Here is a 27,429-nt window from a genome sequence, read left to right on the forward strand (position 1 = left end):
AATCTTTACAGCTCAAGGAAAGGGTGTTAGTGCCTGATCGATATATCAAGAAATGTTGACTCTGCCACAAACTGGTGAATGTGCAAAGACAGAAAACGCAAGGGTAGACCATCAAAAAAATTCACAAAATCTCACAAGTTACCAGTATGAATGGTGAATGGCAGCGTTAGGTGAGACTCTATGAGCAACAGCTGAAAAGTTAAGCCCTAAACTGGACAATACAAGCTGTTATTTTTAATGTGAAGAAGATGAAGAACATATTGGATTTATATCCTGCCCTCCACTCCAAAGAGTCTCAGAGCGGCTCACAATCTCCTTTACCTTCCTTCCCCACAACAGACACCCTGTGAGGTAGATGAAGATATTGGATTTATATCCCGCCCTCCACTTCGAAGAGTCTCAGAGCGGCTCACAATTTCCTTTACCTTCCTCCCCCACAACAGACACCCAGTGAGGTGGGTGGGGCTGGAGAGGGCTCTCACAGCAGCTGCCCTTTCAAGGACAACCTCTGCTTGAGCTATGGCTGACCCAAGGCCATTCCAGCAGGTGCAAGTGGAGGAGTGGGGAATCAAACCCGGTTCTCCCAGATAAGAGTCCGCACACTTAACCACTACACCAAACTGGCTCTCCTATTTGTATTTTTTTGTTAAATTTGTATATTTTTGTTAAATATGTATATTTTTGTTAAATTTATGAAGTGCTCAGTTTCAATTTTACCCCTGAGAAAGACTTTTAGCCGAAATGTGTTCGGTATTGGTTCTTGTATATGGATATAATTTGTACCTTTTAACCTGTATTTATATGATTGAGCATTCGTCTTTATATTAGTATTAGGTACTTATATGCAGCACCATAGGACTGTGGTTTTTAAATGATATTCTGAGCATTATTAAATGTGTAATTAAAGTATATATGATATATTGTACAATAGCACTAGTGCATAACTATATTTTAGTTTGTTTTTCTTTGTCACCTTAAAGACCAATAAGATTTATTCCAGCAAAAGCATTTGTATACATCAACAAAGCAAGCTCTGATTTAGGAAAGATTGTGCTGGAATGAATTTTTGTTGATCTGTAAGGCAATACAGGGCTTCTGGTTAATTGTGCTGCAATAGACAAATGCAGTCACCCCTTTAAAAACACAACACAAGAAAGTGTTCTTCAGACTATGATAGTAAGAGTATTTCTGCAGGTAACAATTATCCCTGCAGATTACACACACACACACGGAGTCTTAGAAAATGCTAAAACTATTTTGACCACGATATATGTGTATCTGTCATTCACTTCAAAGGTGAAGTGTACTGCAATCCTACAGACAGAGATTCACACCTGAGGGATTTACAACAAACCTTTTTGGAAGGAAAGTATTCACCTGATGAAGTCAGGAAACAGATGAACAAAGCCAGACTGGTACCCAGAGAAAACCTGTTACAAGACAGGCTCCCAAAAGACAATAATAGAATGCCACTAGTGGTCACATACAACTCTCAACTCAAAATAGTTCAAATGCATCAATCAGTGATTTACAGTCTCTATTGGACAAAGCTCTCTTTCACAAGTACTGAGTGGCAAACCTTTCTTGCACACAGACAACCCCCCCCCCCAAATCTCCAACAACTCCTCATCCACAATAACGCAACATCTGTTTTGAACACAGAAACTGGTACCAGAGCTTGCAATAAACTCAAATGACACACACGTCCAGACAACACCATCACTAGACCTAACAGTATCAACACCATCTCAGACTCGTTCACTTGCTCATCTTCTAACATTGTATATGCCGTTGAATGCCAACGACGACTTTCAGTTCTCTACATAGGGCAAACAAAACAGACCCTACACCAAATGATAAATGGACACAAATCTGACATTAGGAATCACAAAACTGAGAAACCTGTAGGAGAACACTTCAACCTTCAAGGACATTCAATGGGTGACCTCAGAGTAGATGTGTTATTGCAAAGGAACTTCAAGAACAGAATGGAAAGGGAAATTGCTGAATTACAAGTTATTACCAGTACTGGCCCTAGGGCGCATGGATCGGAGGTGATCAGAGGTGCACGCCGGAACAACGCTTGGCCCTACCAGCTTTGAGGCAGCCGGCATCTGGGCATTCTTTGAAGCAAGCATTGGAGGAGGCTTCTCTCCTTTCCGGAATCGGAAGTGAGAGAGGAGCGAAGCCTCCTCCAGCTCTTCCTTCAAAGAACACTCAGATGCTGGCTGCCTTGAAACCGGTAGGGCCGAGGCTCGTTGCAGCACGCTCCTCTGATCGTGCAGGGGGTGGGTGGAGCAAGGCGGAAGGGAGGGGGCTGGCGGTGGCTGCAGCAGAAGGCAAATTTATACATTTGTCCTGGGCGCCAATTTGGTGCACCCCCTCCCGGCACCCTAGGCAACCGCCTAGTTTGCCTAGTGGGCGAGCTGGCCCTGGTTATTACAAAACTTTGAACAAATACCTTTCCGGGACTCAATAGGCATATTGGTTTCTTATCTCATTACATATGCTAAATTAATTCAGTTCTTACTTTTGTATTCTCACCAAGAAGGGCTGTACATCCTATTTATTATAGTGTATTTCTTGATTTGAAAAATTTGTATTGGTTTTCTAGAAAGTTAAAGGGAACGGGTAAAAGGGAAATAGAAAAATGGAGTTACAAATATCAGTGCTATAATAATCTAATCTGCATGTAGTATACTTTCTTAAGATACAAATATTATCACATTATCATCTCTTTATATTAAATCATCAGCATCTAAGTAGTATGTTTTAGTGATTGTAAGTCTTCTTATTAAAATGTCTACTTAAGCTTACATTTCCAATATAAATGATATTATAATATAAAATACAGGAGAAAGGAGATAGAAATTCACACCATAGAATCTTAAGAGTCTTGGGCGTCTAGCCAAACATATAGTTTCACCCAATATTTTCTTGTTTCTTCCTTAGATTTCCCAGCCAACAACTGGGATAAATAGTCCAGAATTTCCAGAATTTCCCCCACCAAGTCCAATCTCGTGGGGATCTCCTGGAGCTTCCATCTCTGTGCCAAAAGAATTCTAGCTACTGTGTTAATGTGTGCTACCAAATGTCTCATCTCTTTGGAATAGTCATTAGGATATATATTCAATAAAAATAGTTCTGGTTTAAACTGAATCTGTGTCTTTAGAATTTTCTGTAGTAGTTCACGGACCATCTTCCAATAGTCTTTCACCACCTCACAGGTCCACCACATACTATAGAAGGACCCACCATGTTTAGTACATTTCCAACATTTGTTAGACATGTTAGTATACATCTTACACAATTTCTGTGGAGTTATGTACCATCTATAAAACATCTTGTACATATTTTCTTTAAAGGTTACTGAACTTAGTTAGTTGGATATTAAATTTCCACAACATCTCCCATTCTTCTAGCATAATATTACACCCCAGATTTTTCGCCCATGGAACCATACAATCTTTTACAATCTCGTCTTGCATCGTCATCTGTAATAAGTATGAGTATAGCTTGGAAATTAGTTTTTCTTGAGGACCTAAAAAACATTTTGTCAAATGGATATTGTTTTATATTAAAGTCTGTTGTCTTGTCTTTGGCATAACTGGATTCAACTTGTATTCTCAACCACCAACTCATTTTAATGTCCATATTTTCTAGCTCTTCCCTGGTTTTCAGTTGGTTATCATTTTTCAACAGTTCTTCATATCTATAACTCTGGTTAAGTTTCATAAGATTTGGAGGAGTAAATGCTTCCACTGGAGACACCCATCCATTATAGCGTATTTATTTGAAATAGTAATTTAGAAGTGATTATAATATAATGAAATGAATTAGAATGGTATATTGGAATGCATTCCTCTGGTCTGGTAACAGATGAGACATACCATGTCTCTACAGATCATCTCACCTCAAAGAAAAAGATACTATTAGTTACCTTCACACTTGAGAGGAGATGGATGGAACGTGACAGCAAGGTCAGATGATTGCTCTTATCACTCCATAATTAAGGATACATTTTTACACATCTGTTCGCCAATTCTGACATATTTATTTGACTCACTGTTCTCCTCTAGAATTGAATCTAAACAATGATGACCTTATAAACTTAGCTCGTTATACCTGTTTGCATCTGTTAAAATATTTCATTATCTTGTATGCTTGCATGCTAATTTTTCTGTTCAACCTCTGCCTTTATGTATAGACTGGTAAGTTTCATTTCACTTAGTCGGAGGAAGTGTGCATGCACATGAACGCTTGCACTTTGAATAAAAGTTTGCTAGTCTTAAAGGTGCCACTAGACTCCCATTTTGTTCCACTGCTTCGGACCAACATGGCTGCTCACCAAGATCTGTACTTAAGAGTCCACAGCTTCCTAGTAAAGCAGACTGAAGCTCTTTAAGTGGTTGTCTGAATTTGAACTTTGAAACTTCATTTCAATACAAGATCAGCTCCGAAAAAAAATCACCAAATGGTAAAATGCATGCAATGAGGCAAACATAAAACACTGAACATAGATTAAGAAGGGGGACTTGGAAGTGTAAAACCCTCCTCCAACAGAGGCGAAGTTACTGGGATGCAATCAGCCCCTTGTGAATCCCACATGCAAATAGGCAAAATTTGAGTCTCCAAAGAGGAGAGGGACAAAGTTGTTCAGATCTTACGGTATAGATGATGGAAATGGGACACTGCTGTCGAATGTCATCATAGAATGGGCAATGCAGCAGAACTGGAGAGCCAGTTTGGTGTAGTGGTTAAGTGTGCGGACTCATATCTGGGAGAACCGGGTTTGATTCCCCACTCCTCCACTTGCACCTGCTGGAATGGCCTTGGGTCAGCCATAGCTCTAGCAGAGGTTGTCCTTGAAAGGGCAGCTGCTGTGAGAGCCCTCTCCAGCTCCACCCACCTCACAGGGTGTCTGTTGTGGGGGAGGAAGGTAAAGGAGATTGTGAGCCGCTCTGAGACTCTTCGGAGTGGAGGGCAAGATATAAATCCAATATCTTCTATCTTCTAAATCTTCAAAGGACTCTATACTTTCTCCATATGACATGGACAAAGAAGAAGTTGAAGAAGAAGATATTGGATTTACACCTCACCCTTCACTCTGAATGTAAAGCTACCCTGTTAAACTGAAGGAAACATTAATGTTTTAGCACTTGGCAAAGCGGGATGACGTCACACCCACCATGGCTTTACAACCCAATCTAAAGAAATCAAGATACCACTGCCGGAACGGTCACTGATATTCAAAAACAGAGGCTATGGAGCTAGCTGGTTGCTGCCAGGGGTCGTTTTGTAGAAAAATAGATGGTGGAGCTCATTAGCATAACTCATTAGCATATCCCCCCAGCCAAAAGCAAACCTAATGCAAGAAAGGAAAGCCCCGGGTGAGCGAGGCCTCCTTGGGCTGGCTGGATCCCTCACTCACCTGGGGCTCTCCTTGGCCGGCCACCCCCCCCCCCCAATCAAAAGGTCAGCAAGCCACCCTCCGCCCAAAATCATATAAGAAGCGGAAAAAGGGCTTCTCCAGGGGTTAATAATGGCTGCTGGGGGTGTGGCAAAGCCCCTGGTGGCTGGATGGCTGCCTGCTCTCCTAATCCAGGGATTGTTATGCAGCTGCACCTACTATTCAATGGACAAGGTAGGTGGGGGGGAGGAGGCGGAACTGTCAGAAAGGTTCAGGAGCTGTGCTCCTGCGAGCTCCTGCTGAATCTGAGGCCTGGTTGCTGCTATGAAGTTTGCAAAATTTGCTGGTTTGCTACATTGAGCTAATAGCTACCTACAATCCTAGGCTTCCATCAAAGAGCCAAACTAGAGTTACAGCAGCTGCCGCTCTGACTTGTAGCTGCTGATGCCACTTTTGAGAGGAGATTGGCCATTTAAAAGTGCCACAAGGGCCCAACCCAGGGCAGGCAGCTGATTTGTGAGAGCAACAATCAGAAGCTCCAGGTTGGAACCAGGGGCTTGGATGCAGAGTACAAGCTATGGAGACTTTTTGTATGAAGAGGCCGCATCCTATTATGCACGGGTGAAAAACTGACATCACAGCTAAATGAACCCACAAAGGAGAGAAAGCGAAGCCCTTTGTCCTCAAATGTAAAAGACAATTCTAGAAGAAAGGGCATGCGGAAAGAGAAAGGGTTCATGTCTCTAGAAGGTAAACTGCATGAAGTTAATGCACTTGATGCAGTTCTGGGCGGGGTTAGTTTAAATCCTACTGACTCTTTGGAAGTAATCTTGATGCAAACACGTTTCACCTGCAGCCTAACCCTAAACCCATTTTAAAGACATTAATAAATTGCATTAATACAGTAGGTTGTAAACCACACCCAAAGTGACTTTCCGTGAAATCTTAAGAGCACTTTCATGGGAGTAAGCCTCTTTGAATAAAATGAGACTGACTTCTGAGGAGATTTGCTTAGGACTGTTCTTTTAATGGGTGTCACAGGAAGTATTCCACATTCATTGTCTTTCCCATGTAAGCTAACAGACAGGTATGCAAAACATATTCTGTCCCCAGATATTGTTTAGAAAAGAATAACGCAGGCTATATTGTGCTACATGACACACTTAATTTTTGTTCGCTACCAAATGCAGCTGATGATGACGCCATTTTGTTTTTCTAAAAGGTAAAGGTAGTCCCCCTGTGCAAGCACCAGTCATTTCCGACTCTGGGGTGACGCCATTTTTCTCGCCAACGGCTAACACCCTCTGCGTTTTTCTAGCCAACGGCTAACACCCTCTGCTCGCTGAGGTCTGTGAACACAAAAGGCTTTGCGTCCTATTTCTCAAGAAAAGGGGAAATAACCTGGCACCTGATTAATCACTTCCAGTTAATTGCATATTTTCAAAAAAAAAGTTCTTGTATTGTGTTTTTAATTTCAAGAGACAGAGAGAGGATTATTCAAGTCTCTTATTTCTGCCAGCACAACAAGAGATACAGCTGCTCTGTGGGACGAAGAAAGCCTACAGAGGTTGTGCTAATATCCTCTCTTTCAGTGCAACGATAGAAATGAAGGACATGGTGACAAAGTGGGCACCTGAGAAACAGTGTGTGAAGCAGGATATGAGCACCTCAAAACCACTAGAATCCCAGGAAGGGGGAAAAAAACCTTGCCCATATTTTTAAAATGCTGCTTTTAAAAAAGAAAAGATCATTTGGCCGAGGCATTTGAAAGAAGAGACTGAACATAAATAAATAACTACATAAATAAAACATAAGTCCGTCCAGCTCTGCACCGCTGCGACAAGACTGTGAAGGAAGACAACGAAATCTAACTTTTACCGATGCCAATTACGACATCCGGCCAAAAACAACAACCCCCGTTTAAAAAGAGCTATCCGTGGCACCTGAGACCAGCTGCTTTCTTCGTGAGTCTGAAGATCAAGAAAAGTGTCACAATGGTTTAGGAGAAAGGAAACAGAAAAAAACTTTTTAGAATGAAAAAGATACCTTTTCAACTCCTCTTCGGGTTGGACAATCGAGTTTTTCTAAGTGCTTTTTAAAATGAGAATGGGGGGGGGAATAGTCACATCAGCATTTTTCCTTAGAAGCAGGACACTGAATGCCTGTTGGCTCTCCTCAGTTCTAAGAGTTACTATGGCTGTGGCATATCCGGTATTCTGAGGCTCCTGCTACAAAAAGACAAGAAAGCAACTCCTTCCTCAGCTCCGCTCCGGGACTGCTGCTTAGGTGTCTGTTGACAGTGGCATTTGGGGGCGTGGCGGCCCTGCCTTGTGTCAGCCCACTGGGCCAATCACCGGCTTGACAGCTGTTAGCTGGCACGAAGCCGGCAAACACCGCAGGCTGTTTGCAGTCAGGTGGCAGCGGCTGAGCGTGCTGATGTTGCAGCTGCTGTTAAAAACAATACGAAAGAACCATCGTCCCTATTCTAATTTAAGCTGCCTTGCGGAGACAAACTAGGGGCAGGTGATTAAGTACGGCAAATTTTGTTCACAGCGTTGGGGCGTGGGGAGGCGTTGCTTGCCTCTCTGACGTTGTCCAAGCCATCTGACCTTTTGGATTCACTAATCCGCTCTCTGCTCTACTTCCTCCAGGATTTTACATGTCCCCAAAAGTGTGCTTCAGCACACGCTTCCCTTCCAACCCAAGCTGCAAACCAGAGGATACCTCACTGTTGCAGCAAGAGACCAGTCAGTCGGCCTTCATTCTAGCCCAGGCCACAGGAGGTTCAGAAGCAGAAATAACACTATTATACAATTAATTACCTACATAAATCTCAGCGTACAGTTTAAAGGTTAAAAACTGAGTAGATTATACACAGAATGCTAACTCCACCTGTTATTTTGCAGAGAATAGAAACTTAGCCACAGATAAGACAGTTCTTTGGCAGGACCGGAATAACAATTAGGCCAAGTAGGCACTGGCCTATGGGCCCCCGTGCCTTTAGGGGCCCCAGGCCAGCTTCCCCCTTGCTTGCAGCCCTCGCAGCCTGCATGCGCAGCCAGCAACTGAGCCACTTTTTGCCCAGTTTGCCTGGCGAGGCTGCTGCTAATGTCGTCACCAAGTTTGCCCCTCTCTGCCTCTCCCCCGCAGCTTTGTCAAAGGGGCTTTTCAGAAGGTGCCTGCAGGCTGCAGCGGGGGTGCTGGGACCCTGAGACAATTTGCAAGGGGGCCCCCGAGATTTCGACTGCCATGGGGCCTCCACAGGGTTTAATTTGGCACTGTTCTTTGGTCAGTCCCCCTAGCAAAGTTTTGAGAGTCTTCTGATCAGAAAGCAGTTTATCAACCAGCACAGGTTCCGACACATCCAAGCATGCCTGAACATAAAACCTACAATGGAATAACATGTGAACCAATGTTTCAAACAGATTGGCAGAGCAAGGACAAAATCTGTGATTAGATGGAATGTTGAACATATGAAGCTGCCTTATACTGAATCAGACCTTTGGACCATCAAAGTCAGTATTGTCTTCTCAGACTGGCAGCGGCTCTCCAGGGTCTCAAGCTGAGGTTTTTCACACCTATTTGCCTGGACCCTTTTTTGGAGATGCCAGGGATTGAACCTGGGACCTTCTGCTTCCCAAGCAGATGCTCTACCACTGAGCCACCGTCCCTCTCCTCTTATCACCGTCCCTCCCCCTTTTTATATCTTCTTATCAAGAGTGCAGATGATAGCACATTGTATCTAGCTAGATTATACGAAGGGTGATATCTTGCTACGGGAAGCGTTGATAGACCAGGAATAAGGCCCGTTGTGGAGAAAAATATAACAAGCTCTAGAAAGGCCCTGGGTGAGTGCTCCCCTCCACCCTTGCTGCCTTCCCACCCACCCAAAGCAGCCATTTTCTGTAAGGGAATTGATCTGACTTCAGCTTTCCATCTCCTCCCCCTCCCCAGCAGCCTCTATCTAGGAAAAGTACAGGCTTTGTCTGCAGGGAAGACCAAAGCATCTTACTTCGTTCTCCTCTCTCCCTTTTGAACTGCACAACAACCCTTTGAGGTTAAGTTAGGCTGAAAGTCTGTAAGTGGTCTGAAATCACAGTGTGGAGTCAACCAAATCCGGAGGGAAGCGACCTCAGCAGGCTATAATGACACATCCTACAAAGCAGCCCAGATCTACAAGACTTCAGAGATCCAATGGTGCCAGTCTGGAACTATGCCCATCAACCAACAGTGCCAACTATTTTAAAAATGTGTGCTTTAAAACTGTTTCAACTATTTATTAATGTTAAGCCGTACACAACCGATCTGATCGCCGCTGGCCAATCAGAAGCCCTGCTGGTAAGAGCTCCACTTGGCCCCACCCACTTTAAAAAATGCTCTGTGGGCACCAGGAAAGGTGATGGTGGGTGCCAAGGATCCCACGGACAACACACTGAGGATCTGTGATGCAGCACATTTTAAGAAAAGGCAAGATTCTCCATGCTCTGCCCACTGGCGCACAAAAGTAGGATAAGCGCCACCATGTGTAAATATGTGGGTTTCTTCACAGCAGATTAGTGTGTGTCTTCACTTACCTCTTTTTCTGTCCCATGCATACAGCTCCTTTATTCCTAGTTCATTCAATGACTTCGTGAGCTCCAACTCCTCCCCGGTGATGGTATCTCTCAAGAGGATGAGGTGTTCCTGACTGACCTCACATTTTTCACAAATGGCTGGGATTATACTCTCAAGGGGCACCTCAGGATTCACTCGAACCACGGCCTTTTGTGTCTTGAGGTAATTTACTACCAGCCTCACGGTTTTCTGTGAAAGTGAAATGGGGAAAAAGGACTCCGTGAGCTACAAAACTTCAATGAGCGTTTGCTATCACTGTGCACTTGGTCCAACTGATAGGTCATTTGGGGGAACACAGCTGAAAAAAGATCAAAGATCGAACCCATTCATTAATCCAGAGGGGCATGTTAAGAGTAGTATAAAGTCCTCACTTGCCTTGAAACCCTACGGAATTGTCATAACTCACCTGTGAGTGACGTGATGGCACTTTACACACACCCTCCCCCCTGAACTTCTTGGAGGAAGGGCAGGGTAAAAAAGCAGATGAAAACAGTTTTAGGATCCAACCCCCAGTGTCCTTGTACTAATGTCAGGACAGATTCAGGCAGGCAGTCATGTTGGTCTGAAGCAATAAAACAAAGTTAAGTCCAGTGGCAACTTTAAGACCACAAAGCCTATATTTATTGCTTCACTATTGTTCTCCCTTAATTAAATCCAAACAACTGGGGTGACCAAACTGAGGCTCAGGAGCCACACATGACTCTTTCACACATATTGTGTGGCTCTCGAAGCCCCCACCACCCGGCTTGAAGGTATTTTTCTCTTTAAATGACTTCTCTAAGCCCAGCCAGCCTGTAGCTTGGAGAATGCGTTTAAAGTTAAAGTTGCTTTCTTTCCACCTGTCCATCCCTCCTCCCATCTATTTGCCTTTTTGCCTTCCTTCCTTGCAACTCTCAAACATCTGACATTCACGTCTTGTGGGTCTCAAACATCTGATGTTTATTCTACGTGGCTCTTACGTTACGCAAGTTTGGCCATCGCTGCAAACAACTCTTGGCCCTATAAACTTACGTTACTCATATGTTGTCTTTGCATTAGGGATGGGCACAAATCGAGGTACAAATCACAATTAGTGCCCAAAATAGCCCATTCGTGGTTCGTTCCAAATCGGTTCGGGTACTTGCGCTATGCACAACTCACAAAATGAAGCAGATTGTTTGGGGGGGGCGGGTGGTTCGTCTGTGTTGTTATCAGCGGAGGATCCTCCTCAAGCACAGCAAACATGCCGGGTGTAATGATATCACTGGGAAATGAAGCTATTGCACCAGGCACATCGCCTCGGCAAACTTGCCCAGCGTGATAACGTCACTTCCGGGTGATGTCATCATACTGGGTGTGTTTGTAGCACACTGGCACTTTCTAGCCCTCCTGAACCAAACAAACCGCAATCAGTTCAGAAAATCAAAACACATGAAATGAAACAAACCACTGAATCGGGCAAACCAATGAACCACCAATTTCGCGTTCCCTAACCCTAACCCATCCCTACTGTGCATATCTTAAAATACCTTCATCATGTTACATGCTAATTTGCTGTTCACCCCCTGCTTATATGCATGGACCAGGGGTGGCCAAGCTTGCTTAACTCAAGAGCCACACAGAATAAACATCAGATGTTTGAGAGTCACAAGTCATGAACATCAGATGTTTGAGAACAGGAAGGAAGGAAGGAAGGAAGGAAGGAAGGAAGGAAGGAAGGAAGGAAGGAAGGAAGGAAGGAAGGAAGGGAGGGAGGGAGGAAGGGGAGGAAGGGAGGGAGGAAGGAAGGAAGGAAGGAAGGAAGGAAGGAAGGAAGGAAGGAAGGAAGGAAGGAAGGAAGGAAGGAAGGAAGGAGAAGAAGATAGATATTGGATTTATATCCCGCCCTCCACTCCGAAGAGTCTCAGAGCGGCTCACAATCTCCTTTACCTTCCTCCCCCACAACAGACACCCTGTGAGGTAGATGAAGATATTGGATTTATATCCCACTCTCCACTCCAAAGAGTCTCAGAGCGGCTCACAATCTCCTTTCCCTTCCTTCCCCACAACAGACACCCAGTGAGGTGGGTGGGGCTGGAGAGGGCTCTCACAGCAGCTGCCCTTTCAAGGACAACCTCTGCCAGGGCTATGGCTGACCCAAGGCCATTCCAGCAGGTGCAAGTGGAGGAGTGGGGAATCAAACCCGGTTCTCCCAGATAAGAGTCCGCACACTTAACCACTACACCAAACTGGCTCTCACCAAACAGGAAGGAAGGAAGGAAGGAAGGAAGGAAGGAAGGAAGGAAGGAAGGAAGGAAGGAAGGAAGCAAGCAAGCAAGCAAGCAAGCAAGCAAGCAAATAGATGGGGAGAGAGAGAAAGAAACTTTAAGTTAAAATGTGTTCTCCAAGTTGCTTGCTGGCTAGGCTTGCAGAAGGGATTCAAAGAGACAAATGCCTTCTCCAAGCCAATCAATGGGGTGGTGGGGGCTTCAAGAGCCACACAATATGTGTGAAAGAGCCACATGTGGCTCCTGAGCCACAGCTTGGCCACCCCTGGTATGGACTGTTAACTTCCATTTCAATGTTATCTGAGGAAGTGTGCATGTCCACAAAAGCTCACGCCTTGAATAAAACTTAGCTGGTCTTAAAGGTGCCCCTGGACTCAAACTTTGTTCTAGTGTCAGGGTGATTCACCACGGCACATACAAAGAAAGAATCACCGCTGCCATTCATTGATCTTTACATCAAATAAAATCCCACCGTTCTGACCTCAGGAATCTTGGGTGGAAGCCTCTTCGTCTTTCCTTCAGGAGTCTTCTCCTTGAGAAGTATCTTCTGTACATCCAGTGCCCCTATCAATGTGTTTGGCTTGTACTGCAAAGGCTGCTGGGTCCCCCAGGACTGAAGCTCTAGAGTGTGGTGGGCTGGGTTCAAGTGGTATCGACTGCACAAGTCTACTAACAGATCCATCACAGCTTTACTGCAAGGAAGAAAACAGTGGGGGTTATTCGGAAATATATATTAAAAAGAAAAGGTAGTCCCCTGTGCAAGCACCAGTCGTTTCCGACGCTGGGGTGACATCGCTTTCACAACGTTTTCACGGCAGACTTTTTACAGGGTGGTTTGCCATTGCCTTCCTCAGTCATCTACACTTTTCCCACAATAAGCTGGGGACTCATTTTACCGACCTCGGAAGGATGGAAGGCTGAGTCAACCCTGAGCTGGCTAGCTGAACCCAGTTTCTGCCAAGATCAAACTCAGGTCATGATCCAGAGTTTAGGACTACAGTACTGCAGCTTTACCACTCTGCGTTGTCTCTTTTGTATATTCGCTAGAATTTATGTTCAGTAAAAACAGTTCCAGCTTAAATTGGATCTGTGTTTGCAATATTTTCTGTAGTAGTTCATGCACCATCTTCCAATTGTTTCATGCATAAGCGGACTTTTTTCCTATTAGTCACTAGGTTGGATCCTAAGACACATACAGAAGTCCACCCACACCAGCCTGCCTTCTGCCAAGAGTAAGAGTAAATGGCACCAGGTCTGGTCATTGCCAGAGACAACAGACTTAACAACTGGGTACTCTATTATCTGTCAGAAGCAGAGCCAAATCTCTCTGCCACACCACAAAGCAGAGCTCCCCTCACTCTGTCAGCTCCTCTCCGGAGCCAGACTTGAGCTCTCACTGCTCTTTCCGTTGGAGGTTTCCCCTCCAACACTCCACCCTCCTTCTCCAAGGTGATTGGATGCTGGGAGGAGCACTCCCATAGGCTCAAATGAGTGGGGTTTTCCCCTTAGGGGCGGGACAGGCTTCTGTCTATCACAATGGGTGCCATGGCGTGAAACACTCCTGCACAACTGCCCTAATGGTCACATGATGGTGTAGAGCAGGGGTGTCAAACGTACAGCCCAGGGGCCGAATCAGGCACCCGGAGGGCTCCTATCAGGCCTCTGAGCAACTGGCTGTCATCTGCTTCCTTCTCCCTCTCTCTTGTTTTCTTCTGCATCACACTACTTCACACTCCCTCTCTCTTGCTTTCTATCGCATCACACTTTGCAAGGCTTGCTCAATTGCACAGGAGCTACAGAGCAGAACCTCTATTTTCTCCATTGGCTGAGGTTTCTCCCATGGGGGGGGGGGGGAAGGCAGAGCTTGTTTTTCCAGGCTCTCTCAATCACACAGCAGAGCTACTGAACCGAGCCTCTATTCGTTCTATCGGCTGAGGCCCCTCCCCGTCCCCTGAGGAAGGAAGGAAAGAGTCAGAGCTTCCTTTGCCCAATTCCCTGGATCCCGTGGGAGAAATTCAGAGAAAGCACCTTTAAGACCGAGTGCTAATGTTTGAAGCATGTTTTAGGGGGTTTTTTAAATATATATTTAATTGTGTTTGTCTGCTATCTAATCTTAAATAGGTACACACATGGCCTGGCCCAACATGGCCCAACAAGGTCTCATTTATGTCAGATCTGGTCCTCATAACAAATGAGTTCGAGACCCCGGTGTAGAGGGCAGTGATCTCCTTCAAAAGTTACTGGACTGTTATTATGTCTCTACCCACCTGCCCTTCAATGCAAGAAGCATAACAGGTTTTTTTTACTGGCTAGCCATCTATTTTGAATAACTGGATTCAATTATTTTTGACCTTTGTCTCCTTGTAATTGTAATAATTGGATTCAATTATTCACAGCTTCGTGATCGGGTTTTGTTGTCTGTATTTCTGCTGTGACCTGCCCTGAGCCCGCTCGCAGGGGAGCGCAGGATAGAAATCAAATCAATAAATATGTCACATGTTGCTAAAATCATCTTCTGTACCAGAGGGGAGGCAAGAAATTACAGTCGGTTAGTCTAAAGTCTGCTGCAGGTATTCCGCAGCAAGTTACTCAGGAAAGAATTCTTACGCACATATGTCAGGACAGAATGATTAAGACCCCTTGTGGAGGAGGGTGGAATATAAGTCTAAACATTAATTTAAATGTATTCTGATGGCCCCAAGTATACAGGGCCGGTGCGTGAGAGTAGGCAAACTAGGCAACTAGGGCACCAACTCCCAGCAGGGGAGAGGGGAGGGCCCCCCTCCCTGCACGCGCCCTTCTGAGCCTCAGACTCACTTCCTGTCTGCAGTTTTGCAGTGCCCCCCGAACTTGCCTAATGGTTTTTGTTTGTTTGTTTCGCTTTAAGGGGTCTGGGAAGTTTTCCGACCTCTTAAAGCCAAGAAAAAATGGGGCTTGGCTTTTCCCTCTGCAGCACTTGCTGCTGAGGGGAACTGACCAGTGTTTTTTCGTTGCTTTAAGCCAAGAAAAAATGGGGGGGTGGACATTTGCACAGAGGGCTCCTCTTGAGCCCTCTGTGCAAATGGGGCAATCCGGACGCGCTTGGTTTTCCCGCGCCATGGGGAGGCCAAGAAGGGGTGGGGCATTTGCACAGAGGGCTCCTGAAGAGCAGCCCTCCATGCAAATGGAGCGATCCAGCCCCGCTAGGCTTCCCCGTGCCATGGGGAGGGGGAGCATACTGGCTGCATTTGGGCGGGGCCCTCTCCCCCACTGGAGGGGTGGGGGCAGAGCCTTGCCAAGAGCGGCAAAAGCCCCAGTGCTGGCCCTGCAAATATAGATGGCTTTAAAAGAGGATTAGATAAAAATTCATGGAAGACAAGTTCATCAGTTCATCAGTGGCTATTACCCATAATGACTGGAGGAAATCTCCATGATCAGAGGCAGGAAACCTCTGACTGTAAGTGCTAAAAGGCAACAATGGGAGAAGGCCTTGGCCTCTATGTCCTGCTGTGGACCCTCCACCAGAGTCTGGGTTTAGTTGCTGGCTGGCCACTGTGTGAGAGAGGATGCTGGACTAAGAGGGTCACTGATCTGTGGTCCAGCAGGGCTCTTCTTATGTTTTCAGCTGTTTTTCTTGCTGCCCTGACCTAGATGCCCCAGGCTGGCCTGATCTTGGAAGATCCTGGAAGCTAAGCGGGATTGGCCCTGGTTGGTACTTGGATGGGAGACCCTCAAGGAAGGCCAGAGGCAGACAAGGACCAACCACCTCTGAAAATCTCTTGTCTTGAAAATCCTAAGGGGTCACCATGTTGTAGGGCTGCAAAGCCGCTGGTCCGGGCGGGGATTCCCCCTCCCCGCCTGGGAGGTTCCCAATGTGGGCTGGCAGAGGGAACCCTCCCCAGATGTCACCAGCACGATGAAACCACCCAGAATTGACGTCATCACGCTGGCGACGTCGCACAGCAACCAATCTAGGCGTTTCCAGGAAAACTATGGTTTTTTCAGACGATCTAGCCATTTGGGAGAAAAAACGCTATAGTGCAATAGGCACCATAGAGTTTTTCCCTCCCAAATGGCTACAGCATCTGGGAAAACCATAGTGTTTTCCCAGAAACGCCTAGAGCGGTTGCTGCACATCATCGCTGGCGCGATGACATCACTTCTGGGTGACATCATCGCGCCACGTGCGCTCTGCACGCACAAAGAGAGTCCCCCCCGCCGGAAACAGCGAGGGACCTGGCAATCCCACCACGTTGGCTGCAATCTGATGGCACCTTCCGCCACCTTTTATCTTGCTGAGATAAATATACAGATAGCTGTATGAGCACCTACATGTTTTCCCATAGTGCAAACAGCAGCTCTGCAGACTAGTCAGGAAAATGGTATGTGTGGGCAGACTTAATCCCCCTTCCCTAGCATTGCAGTTCCAGTCCAGATCAGGCTTGCACACGCCTGCTATTTAAAGAATCACACACTGGAATTCAATTCAAGAAACTCCCAGCATCACGTCTGGTTTGGCCCTTAGAAACATTCCTTTCAGTGACAGCTACTGTAATGGGCAAGGAGAAGCCCGCCTAGGAGTAGATACAGGGGCCTACATCTCCCAGGATTTCTTCTGTCCCTCTCATTGGGTGGCAGACTTTCGGAGGGAAAACGAGCCCAGAGGGAGTGGGACCTGGGAGGAAAGCATAAAAAGGCCCAGCTAGAAGGGGAAGTCGTTCTCTCTGCTGAGGCTGGACTGAGGGAGGCTGCAGTTGTAGAGAGATCCCTTATCTAGGGACAATGAGTGAAGTGGTTTGACTTAGAGAAGGGAATGGTCGACTAGCCAGCCACGTCAGGGCTTTTATTTATTCATTTACTTACTTACTGGTGGCAGCCAGTAGAGGGCCCTTCCAGGTCTGTGTTGGAAAATAACTGGAGACTTTGCGGGTGGATCCGGGAGAGGGCAGGCTCTGGGGAGGGGAGGGGCCTCAGCATGGTACAATGCCATGAAGCCCACCCATCAAAGCAGCCGTTTTCTCCAGAGGAGCTGATCTCTGCCACCTGGAGATCAGTTGTTAAAAGCGAGAGATCTCCAGGCATCGCCTGGAGGCTGGCAATCCTATCCTGGTCCCCTGCTGCATGACAGAAGTCATTAGCCAAAAACCTAAAACAGGGCTTGAACCTTAGAAGAAGAAGATAGAAGATATTGGATTTCTATCCCGCCCTCCACTCCGAAGAGTCTCAGAGCGGCTCACAATCTCCTTTACCTTCCTCCCCCACAACAGACACCCTGTGAGGTAGATGAAGATATTGGATTTATATCCCGCCCTCCACTCCAAAGAGTCTCAGAGCGGCTCACAATCTCCTTTACCTTCCTCCCCCACAACAGACACCCTGTGAGGTAGATGAAGATATTGGATTTATATCCCGCCCTCCACTCCGAAGAGTCTCAGAGCGGCTCACAATCTCCTTTACCTTCCTCCCCCACAACAGACACCCTGTGAGGTAGATGAAGATATTGGATTTATATCCCGCCCTCCACTCCGAAGAGTCTCAGAGCGGCTCACAATCTCCTTTACCTTCCTCCCCCACAACAGACACCCTGTGAGGTGGGTGGGGCTGGAGAGGGCTCTCCCAGAAGCTGCCCTTTCAAGGACAACCTCTGCCAGAGCTATGGCTGACCCAAGGCCATGCTAGCAGGTGCAAGTGGAGGAGTGGGGAATCAAACCCGGTTCTCCCAGATAAGAGTCCACACACTTAACCACTACACCAAACTGGCTCTCCACACCAAACTGAGCCAGATTGCAGAAGGCACAGGCAGTATACAGGGACTTTGTGGTGTGTTTGAACAATGAGGTGCTCACACTAAGGAGCCAAGCCGGGGGTGCAGGGGGTTGGACTAGATGACCCTGGAGGTCCCTTCCAACTCTAAAGAGCAAGCCAGCAGCTCCAGCAAGCCGCCATGGCAGAGTCAAATATCTGTTACCAGAGTTCCTGGAGCCTCACAAAAACTTGGTTAAGCACTGTGTGAAATGGAAGATTATGCTGCTGAGCCCTTGTTTAAATTGGAAGACAAGTCTAAGCAATTCCAGGGACTACTGTAAGGACAGAGAATGTGCTACTAGCCACGGAGTTCAGCTTCCTATCAATCTCAGCTTTATTAAAACAACTCTCCACCCTTTATGGTTGACAAGATATTTCAACGGTGTATTGGCAAGGCACAGTGAAGTCTCAAAAGCGAGATGAGTCATCGGAAAGATTTCCAGAGGCAAAGGATGTGGCTGCTGATCTTTCAGCTCCTAACCCCTCCCCAGGTCCAGAAGCAGCAGAATAAATCAGACACAGAAGTAAAACCCACAAAATAAATGATGTTAAAAAAAGAGAGAAATCATTAAAAATAAGCTTAATTTGCATAAAGGCACAGCTCACAACAATTTCTCTTCTCCACTACAGGGCAGGGATCAGAAAGGATATGGAAGGAAAGGAAAGGTCCCCTGTGCAAGCACTAGTCGTATTCGACTCTGGGGTGACGTCGCATCACGATGTTTTCACGGCAGACTTTTTTAATGGGGTGGTTTGCCATTGCCTTCCCCAGTCATCTACACTTTCCCCCCTGCAAGCTGGGTACTCATTTTACCGACCCCGGAAGGATGGAAGGCTGAGTCAACCTCGAGCCGGCTACCTGAACCCAGCTTCCGCCGGGATCGAACTCAAGTTGGGTGCAGAGAGTTTGACTGCAGTACTGCAGCTTTACCACTCTACGCCAGGAGGCTCCGTAAGGATATGGAACCAGTTCATAAACATCCGGACCGCCTAGCATGAACAACAGGATGAATGGCCTGCCAATGTAGGGTTGGCATTGATCAAACTGAAGAACGAAGGATTCTAGCCTCACTGAGATGTAGAAAAGAGCAAGAGTCCCGTTGCACCTTAAAGGCTAACAACATTTGTGGCAGGGGAAGAGCTTTCGTAAACCGTCAAATACAGCTAGAATTCTAGAAACGATCAGCTTCTCATGAAAGCTCATCCACTCACACAGATTTTTGTTAGTTTTTAAGGCGCTACTCGACTCTTGCTCTTTTCTTCTGCTGCAGACAGACTAACACGGCTGCCCATCTTCATCTTACTGAGATGGTAACTCTTTGTCAGGGCTGTACCACTTCACAGCTAAGGGCTCATGCGACTGAACTCTCCATGCCAAAAAGGCTATACACAGAAAACGAAGATGGTAGGCTACAGTTCTTCTCACTGATACCATTTTTTTCCTCTGGTGGAAAGTCTTGGTGTTGAGGACTAGTCATTCCTGTGAGACGCCAGCTGCAGCCTGAAGTGATATAACTCAGACTACCATGATGAGAACTATGAATCTGTGTTCAGAATGTGATCTGTGGATCAGAAGTATGTAGGACCCAAAACGCAGCCCTATACAGCTGATTAATCTAGCATTAGAGTACAGATCTAGATACCTAAGAGAGCCCCGTGGCGCAGAGTGTTAAAGCTGCAGTACTGCAGTCCTAAGCTCTGCTAACGACCTGAGTTCGATCCCCGGCGGAAGCTGGGTTTTCAGGAAGCCAGCTCGAGGTTGACTCAACCTTCCATCCTTCCAAGGTCGGTAAAATGAGTACCCAGCTTGCTGGGGGGAAAGTGAAGATGACTGGGGAAGGCAATGGCAAACCACCCCATAAAAAGTCTGCCGTGAAAACGTGAGAGCAACGTCATCCCAGAGTCGGAAACGACTGGTGCTTGCACAGGGGACGTTTCCTTTCCTTCCTAGATACCTAATTACACTGTTATGCCGTACAGTCTTCAATTAATCAATAAGCAGAATACTTGCGCATTTCTCTATGCCATTAAACCCTACTCTCCCCAGAAACAACAAACCAAAATTACACACACAAAAATATTTTCCAAGATAAACAAAACCAGGTGCTATTTAAATTGCAAATAGCATTAGTCAACAAACAAAGGATATTCATACGATCGATATTAAAAAGAGGAAATGAGGAAGTCCAAGAGTTTTTTTTTTATATCACAAACAGAGCTCTGTTAATAAAAACACCAGTACTTTTGCATCAAAGTGTTGCAATGTCAACTTAAATCCCTCAGAGAGATTTTCTTACAAAATTGTTCTGTCAGATCACAGAAATCTAACTTTTCAAACTCTCCAAGGAAGACTAATGGAAAGTCTATAGCAAAGCCTTCTTCAGTGTACTTCATTTTTTTAAAACCCAAAGTGATTTATTACTTCGGTCCTTTAGAAAACTAGCCATAATCTAGGGCTAGGGAGAGCCAGTTTGGTGTAGTGGTTAAGTGTGCGGACTCTTATCTGGGAGAACCGGGTTTGATTCCCCACTCCTCCACTTGCACCTGCTAGCATGGCCTTGGGTCACCCATAGCTCTGGCAGAGGTTGTCCTTGAAAGGGCAGCTGCTGTGAGAGCCCTCTCCAGCCCCACCCACCTCACAGGGTGTCTGTTGTGGGGGAGGAAGGGAAAGGAGATTGTGAGCCGCTCTGAGACTCTTCGGAGTGGAGGGCGGGATATAAATCCAATATCTTCTTCTTCTTCTTCTTAATTACATTATTAATAGTCCGCTTTTCTCACTGGGACCAAGGCAGATTACGCAGGGTGAGTCAATACAATCAAGAAGATGGGACAGTCAAAGAACAATGAAATAGGATTCGGGTTGTAGATCCAGAAGTAAAAAAAAAAAAAAAAAAACAGAACTGAAGCAAAGCATGACACATTAAATAATGCAAAATTACACAATGGGAGTCAAACCACAGCAAACTTGGAGCAGTACGACAGCCTTTGATTAGTCAAATCAGGAAAACACTTGCAGTGCAGATGGCCTTTGCTATCATACACCATCACAAGTAACTGCATTTAACTGATCCAAGTAGCCAGTCGTGTTGGTCTGAAGTAGTAGAACAAAAAAGGAGTAAAGTTGCACCTTTAAGACCAACTTAGTTTTATTCAGAACGTAAGCTTTTGTGTGCTCTCTAAGCACACTTCATCAGACCGATGAAGTGTGCTTAGAGAGCACACGAAAGCTTACATTCTGAATAAAACTAAACTGGTCTTAAAAGGTGCATTTAGACTCCTATTTTGCATTTAACTGGGGATTTCAAAACAAGGGGATTACAAGGATTTGGAGTCTTCATCTGATCTTGCAGCCAATTGAATATTTAAACTGCATTTTGTTTAACGCCTCACTCATGGTTTGATGTGTCAGTATCCTGAGTCAAAGATGCAGTGACTATGATATGGGATACAAATGGGACAACTGCTGTCAGCTTTATCACCACTGGAGCTAAGAGCTGCAAAGGCACTGGTGATACAATGGAAGGTGGGGAAAGTCATCCTTCTGAGGATGGTTAAATGAGTTGCCAGCTTGCTGGGGGGAAGTGTAGATGACTGGGGAAGGCAATGACAAACCACCTCATAACAAAAGTCTGCCAAAAAAAGGTCGTGATGTGATTTCACCCTATGGGCAGTAATGACTCAGTGCTTGCACAGGGAACTACCTTTACCTTTTTAAAAGAGCATGTAAGCTCTGACTGGGGAAGGCAATGGCAAACCGCCCCGTAAAAAGTCTGCCGTGAAAACGTTGTGAAAGTAACGTCACCCCAGAGTCGGAAGCAACTGGTGCTTGCACAGGGGACCTTTCCTTTTCCTAAGCTCTGACCTGGTTGGCCTAGCCTAGCATGGTCTCAGAAGCTAAGCAAGGTCGGCCCTGGTTAATGTTTAGATGGGAAATCATCAAGTAGTAGTAGCTCTTTATTCATGGACCAGCTTAATACAAACAAAAGCATAAAAACAAACCCATCACCTCTTACACAAAATTCCTGACTCCTACTATTACGCATATTGTTAAAACTCATAACCAAGATTTACACTCTCAATTTCCCTCCTTTCCAACTGAGCAGCGTAACAGAAACGGGCAATCTTAGATGAAACATCAGAATGAGCGTCAGACAGGAGGAAGGCAATTTGCTCGTCTTCCTGCCTGCCTGCCAAGGACCCGAGAATCGGAGAGATTAGTCTTGTCCTCAAGTCATTGTAATTAGGGCACTGCAAAACGATGTGGAGAGTTGTTTCAACCTCATTGCAATTGCAGGGGCACAATCTTTCCAGAAATCATCAAGGAAGTCCAGGGTAGCTATGCAGAGCCAGGCAATGGCAAGCCATCTCTGAGCATCTCTTGCCTTGAAAACCCTTTGGGCTTTCCATAAATCAACTGCAACCTTTTGGCACTTCCCACCAGCAGCACAGCATGTAAACAAGACACAGCTTCTGCTAGCTTGCTTGGTAAGGGAAAGCAGGAATCTATTCGGGAGGGACGGTGGCTCAGTGGTAGAGCATCTGCTTGGGAAGCAGAAGGTCCCAGGTTCAATCCCCGGCATCTCCAAAAAAGGGTCCAGGCAAATAGGTGTGAAAAACCTCAGTTTGAGACCCTAGAGAGCCATGAATGGGGCTGTGGCTCAGTGGTAGAGCATCTGCTTGGGAAGCAGAAGGTCCCAGGTTCAATCCCTGGCATCTCCAACTAAAAAGAGTCCAGGCAAATAGGTGTGAAAAACCTCAGCTTGAGACCCTGGAGAGCTGCTGCCAGTCTGAGAAGACAATACTGACTTTGATGGACCAAGGGTCTGATTCAGTATAAGGCAGCTTCATATGTTCATATATACGTATTCTCTAGTTTCCCTCCCTGACAAAACTGTAGCCATTGTGCCAACATTCTAGCAACCACACAAAATGAAGAATTTATAACTTATCAAGCCAAATGCAACCCACCAGCCATTTACTAAGTCGTCTGGGCTCAATGAACAGCCAGTTCTCGCTACTTGTCTGAATCTGAAAAACAGGAAGCTGCCAAGCATCTGGAAGGCTACATCACACAGCTAATTGTGCTTAGTACATGTTATGTATGTGGACTCAAGTGAGAACTGAATTGGGTGTTCCCGCCAGGCTCACTGGAGCCAGACGAACGGAGCTTGGGAACATGGGAACAATGGGCAGCAGGATCCAAATCCCTGCTGCCCTGCACCAATCACAAGCCCCCTGATGGTTTGAATGATCCAATCACGTGCTTGCACAGAAACCCCGAGTTGTATATAGTTGGCCCTGTTGGCCCAGTTCTTCAGTCTTGAAGTGCAGCTTACCTAACGCTGTATCTAATAAAGAGCTGAGGTTTCACTACCACCTCGCCTCTTCCATGCATTGAGCCCACCTCGGCAGGGGAGGGCGGGATATAAGAATAAGCCAGTTTGGTGTAGTGGTGAAGTGTGTGGACTCTTATCTGGGAGAACCGAGTTTGATTCCCCACTCCTCCACTTGCAGCTGCTAGCATGGCCTTGAGTCAGCCATAGCTTTGGCAGAGGTTGTCCTTGAAAGGGCAGTTGCTCTGAGAGCCCTCTCCAGCCCCACCCACCTCACAGGGTGTCTGTTGTGGGGGAGGAAGATAAAGGAGATTGTGAGCCGCTCTGAGACTCTTCGGAGTGGAGGGCGGGATATAAATCCAATATCATCTTCTTCTTCTACGTGTCAAGTTGTACAAACCTAATAAGAAGGAATAATCAGTAATATCAATGTAGTGAGCCCTTTTTTTGGTGCTAGATGGAAGAAGAAGAAGACTGTAGATTTATATCCCGCCCTTCTCTCTGAATCAGAGTCTCAGAGCGGCTTACAATCTCCTTCACAACAAACACCATGCAAGGTGGGCGGGGCTGAGAGAGCTCTCCCTGAAGCTGCCCTTTCAAGGACAACTCTTGCAAGAGCCATGGCTGACCCAAGGCCATTCCAGTAGGTGCAAGTGGAGGAGTGGGGAATCAAACCCGGTTCTCCCAGATAAAGAGTCCGCACGCTTAACCACTGCACCAAACTGGTCAGTATAAACAAAGGGCCAAGTATTTAGAGGTACAAAAACAGGAACCACCCCATTGAACATGTACTGATGAATTACAAACAGCAGAAGAACAGAGGAAACATATCACATGCAAGCACGCACACATCTTAAGAGGGAGCATTACTGGCAACCTCTCCGTCATCAATATATATTTTAATGCACAGGGTGACTGGACGAAAGCCTTACCTTCCATGCACCATATTCTTCTGCTCATCTCCATCTGGGAAAACTACTGTAAAGTCCACTGTCCTGTTAATCATGTTTTCCTTCATGTTTATCCCACCTTGATCAGGAAGCGTTCCCACATCTGTGCTTAATTTGCGTTCATTAATAACTTTACAGGAAGCAGGAGGCTGGTTTGGCGGAGGGGGGGCCCGAGCCTTCATTCTTCTCCTGGAAAACAGAAAGCAGAGTGTTGTTATATTAAATGCATATGTCTCTCTACATATAACTTCGTATCCACAGATTCTTATTTGCAAAACAGTGGGAGATCAGTCACAATCAGGTAATGGCCACAGTTTAGGACAAAGAGTGATTATTGGTGCGTCACTGGGCAATTTCTCACACTGTAAGCAGTGCACACCCCATTTCAGCTGTCCAGTACGCTTACACTGCATGGTGAGCTATATCTCTCCTCCAAAAGTTAATGTTCATTTCATCACACTCAGTGGGCAAGAATCTGCTGCATAAGATAAGCACACAATTTTGAAACATTTTTATTTTCTTCTATACAGCGCAATGCTAATTAGAAAACCATGTACTGCAAGCACTCCAGAAATGTTATGTTTTAGGGTCTTTACTGCTCTTTCTTTAAAAATTATGCTCCAAACCAGAGCAGATGCATTCCTGATTCCTTGCAAACCCGCTTCTCCTTTTCTAGACAAAATTCTCTGCACTTCTGTTAACATTAACCATAGTTTATATCAGTTGTTTCTTGAACTGTTTTTGAAAGGTTGCAATAGGTAATGTCAGCAATCCACTAGGAATGGGTACAAACCCTGGTCTGAGCACGAACCAAGGAGATTTGTGGTTCCTGAACCACGGGTTTGGGAGAACCTGCTTCCCATGAACCTCCACAAACCTCTATAGAGGTTTGGCAGGGGGTTTGTGCGGGCTCCAAAGGCATTTAGATACCTTTGGAGCCCAAAAAGAAGTGAGCTCCAACAGCATTTAAATGCTGTCGGAGCTCAGCACCAGCCCTGTAGCCTGACCCGAGTGAGCTCCGAAGGCATTTAAATGCCTTTGGAGGGTTGGCTCAGCCTGACTGACCTCCAAGAGCAAACTCTGAAGGCCTTTATAAGCCTTCAGAGCTCACTCTGGAAGCTCAGTCAAGCCAGGTGGCCTGACTTGATTGAGTTCCAAGAGCAAGCTCCAAAGGCTTATATAGGTCTTCACTTCTGGGTGGGGCCTGCCCATATAAGGGCATATAAGCCCACAGAGCTCACTCTGAGAGCTCAGTCAAGTTGGGATGCCTATAAAGGCCTTCAGAGCTCATTCTTGGAACACAATCCGGCCGGCCTGAGCTGCAGGTGAACCCTGAAGCATTTAAACACCATCAGAGCTCACTCAGGATGGTGCTAAACTCCTGAACCGGATGAACCGCAAACTGGTTTTGTCCAATGGAGGAGTTTGTTGGAGGTTCATGAAAACCCCGAACTATGAACTTCCATTTTCCTGGTCTGTGCCCATGTCTACTACTCACACACTGATTGGGTCAATATGTGTTTGTCAGGAGAAAGAGACTGGGTTTCTAGATACTCTCAATGATTGTGCCATGGAGCAGATGGTCACTGAACGATCCTGGACTTGGTCCTAAATAATGTCCAAGGCCTAGTGAGGGATGCAAATGTGATAGTACCAGTTGGGAACGATGACCATTATATTATTAAATTTAACATTTATGTAAATAGGGAATTGCCCAAAAGGACAAACACAACCACATTTAACTTTAGAAGGGGTAAAAAAAAATAGAAGATAAAGGTAGTCCCCTGTGCAAGCACCAGTCGTTTCCAACTCTGGGGTGACGTCACATCACGTTTTCACAGCAGACGTTTTAATGGAGTGGTTTGCCCTTGCCCTCCCCAGTCATCTACATTCCCAACCCCTACAGCAAGCTGGGTACTCATTTTACCGACCTCAGAAGGATGGAAGGCTGAGTCAACTTTGAGCCAGCTACCTGAACCCAGCTTCCGCCAGGATCAAACTCAGGTCGTGAGCAGAGGGCTTGGACTGCAGTACTGCAGCTTTACCACTCTGCACCACGGGGCTCCTTTAGAAGGGGTAACTTCTACCAAATGAGGGGACTTGTGAAGAAGAAACTGAAAGGAAAGAGAAGGAGGGTCAAATTCCTTCAGGGAACTAGGAGACTATTTAAAACAACAATCCTAGAAACTCAGATAAAAATGTATTCCACAGGTTAGAAAAGGTTCAAATAGATATTTTTTTTAAGCCTGCATGGTTACTATGTACTGGAAGCAGTAAAAGGTAAGGAGGATCTTTTTAAGCAGTGGCAGGCTTAAAAGGGAGCACAGGCTTTGGCAAATAAAATGCAAGTCAGTGATCAGACAGGCAACAAGGGACTAGGAGGAACTTGTTGCAAAAAACATAAAGGACTAATAATAAAAAATTTCTTCAAATACATTAGTAGCAGGAATCCAGTCAGAGAGGCAGTGGGACCCTTCGATGACCGTGGGGTAAAAGTCATACTAAACTACGATAGGGAAATGGCAGAAAAGCTGAATGCGTTTTTTGCCTGTCTTCACAGCTGTAGATGGAAGGTGTCTGCCCATTCCAGAATTCAGAAGGGGTGTCCAAAGGACCTGAGACAGATGGAGTCAACGAGAGGAGATGTCCTGTGACTGATGGACAAATTAAAAAATGACAGATCACCAGGTCCAGATGGCATACATCCAAGAACTCAAATTTAAACTTCTGGCTCTTGAGAAAAAATTATGCAATTTATCCCTAAAAGCTGCCTCCATCCAGGTAATTACAGGCCCATCAGCCTAACGTCAATACCAGGTGGAATAATTCTGGGAATAACTATAATTTCAGCAATAATTAATATGCTATAATGTGATTGTTGATAATAAGCAGTTTGGCATTTACAGTGTTATAAAGTTTAACTTCATCTCCAAGTATGCTAGCAGTGCTAATTACTGAGGCTGTATGAAACAGCTTCTATCCAAACGCTACACTTCCTTTATTACTAATTTGGTTCTCTAACAATTTTATTTTCTCTTAGCTCTCAGATAGCAAAAACTAGGCAAAAATTAAGATGCATGTGCTAAAGGAGC

The 27,429-nt window shown here is 45.7% G+C and overlaps 1 protein-coding gene across 1 annotated transcript in view; it reads right to left on the minus strand.

Annotated features, from left to right (window-relative positions):
- The window catches only part of COBL (cordon-bleu WH2 repeat protein), a 262,328-nt gene that overhangs the window by 163,961 nt on the left and 70,938 nt on the right, over positions 1-27,429 (minus strand). The window contains exons 2-4 of the mRNA XM_060247787.1: positions 24,320-24,526; positions 12,752-12,962; positions 9,985-10,213 (exon numbers count right to left, since the gene is read on the minus strand). Coding sequence (XP_060103770.1) covers positions 9,985-10,213; positions 12,752-12,962; positions 24,320-24,526 — 647 coding nt within the window. The remainder of the gene's footprint in view (positions 1-9,984; positions 10,214-12,751; positions 12,963-24,319; positions 24,527-27,429) is intronic.

This window comes from Heteronotia binoei, chromosome 10, assembly GCF_032191835.1.
Source record: "Heteronotia binoei isolate CCM8104 ecotype False Entrance Well chromosome 10, APGP_CSIRO_Hbin_v1, whole genome shotgun sequence".
NCBI lineage: Eukaryota > Metazoa > Chordata > Lepidosauria > Squamata > Gekkonidae > Heteronotia > Heteronotia binoei.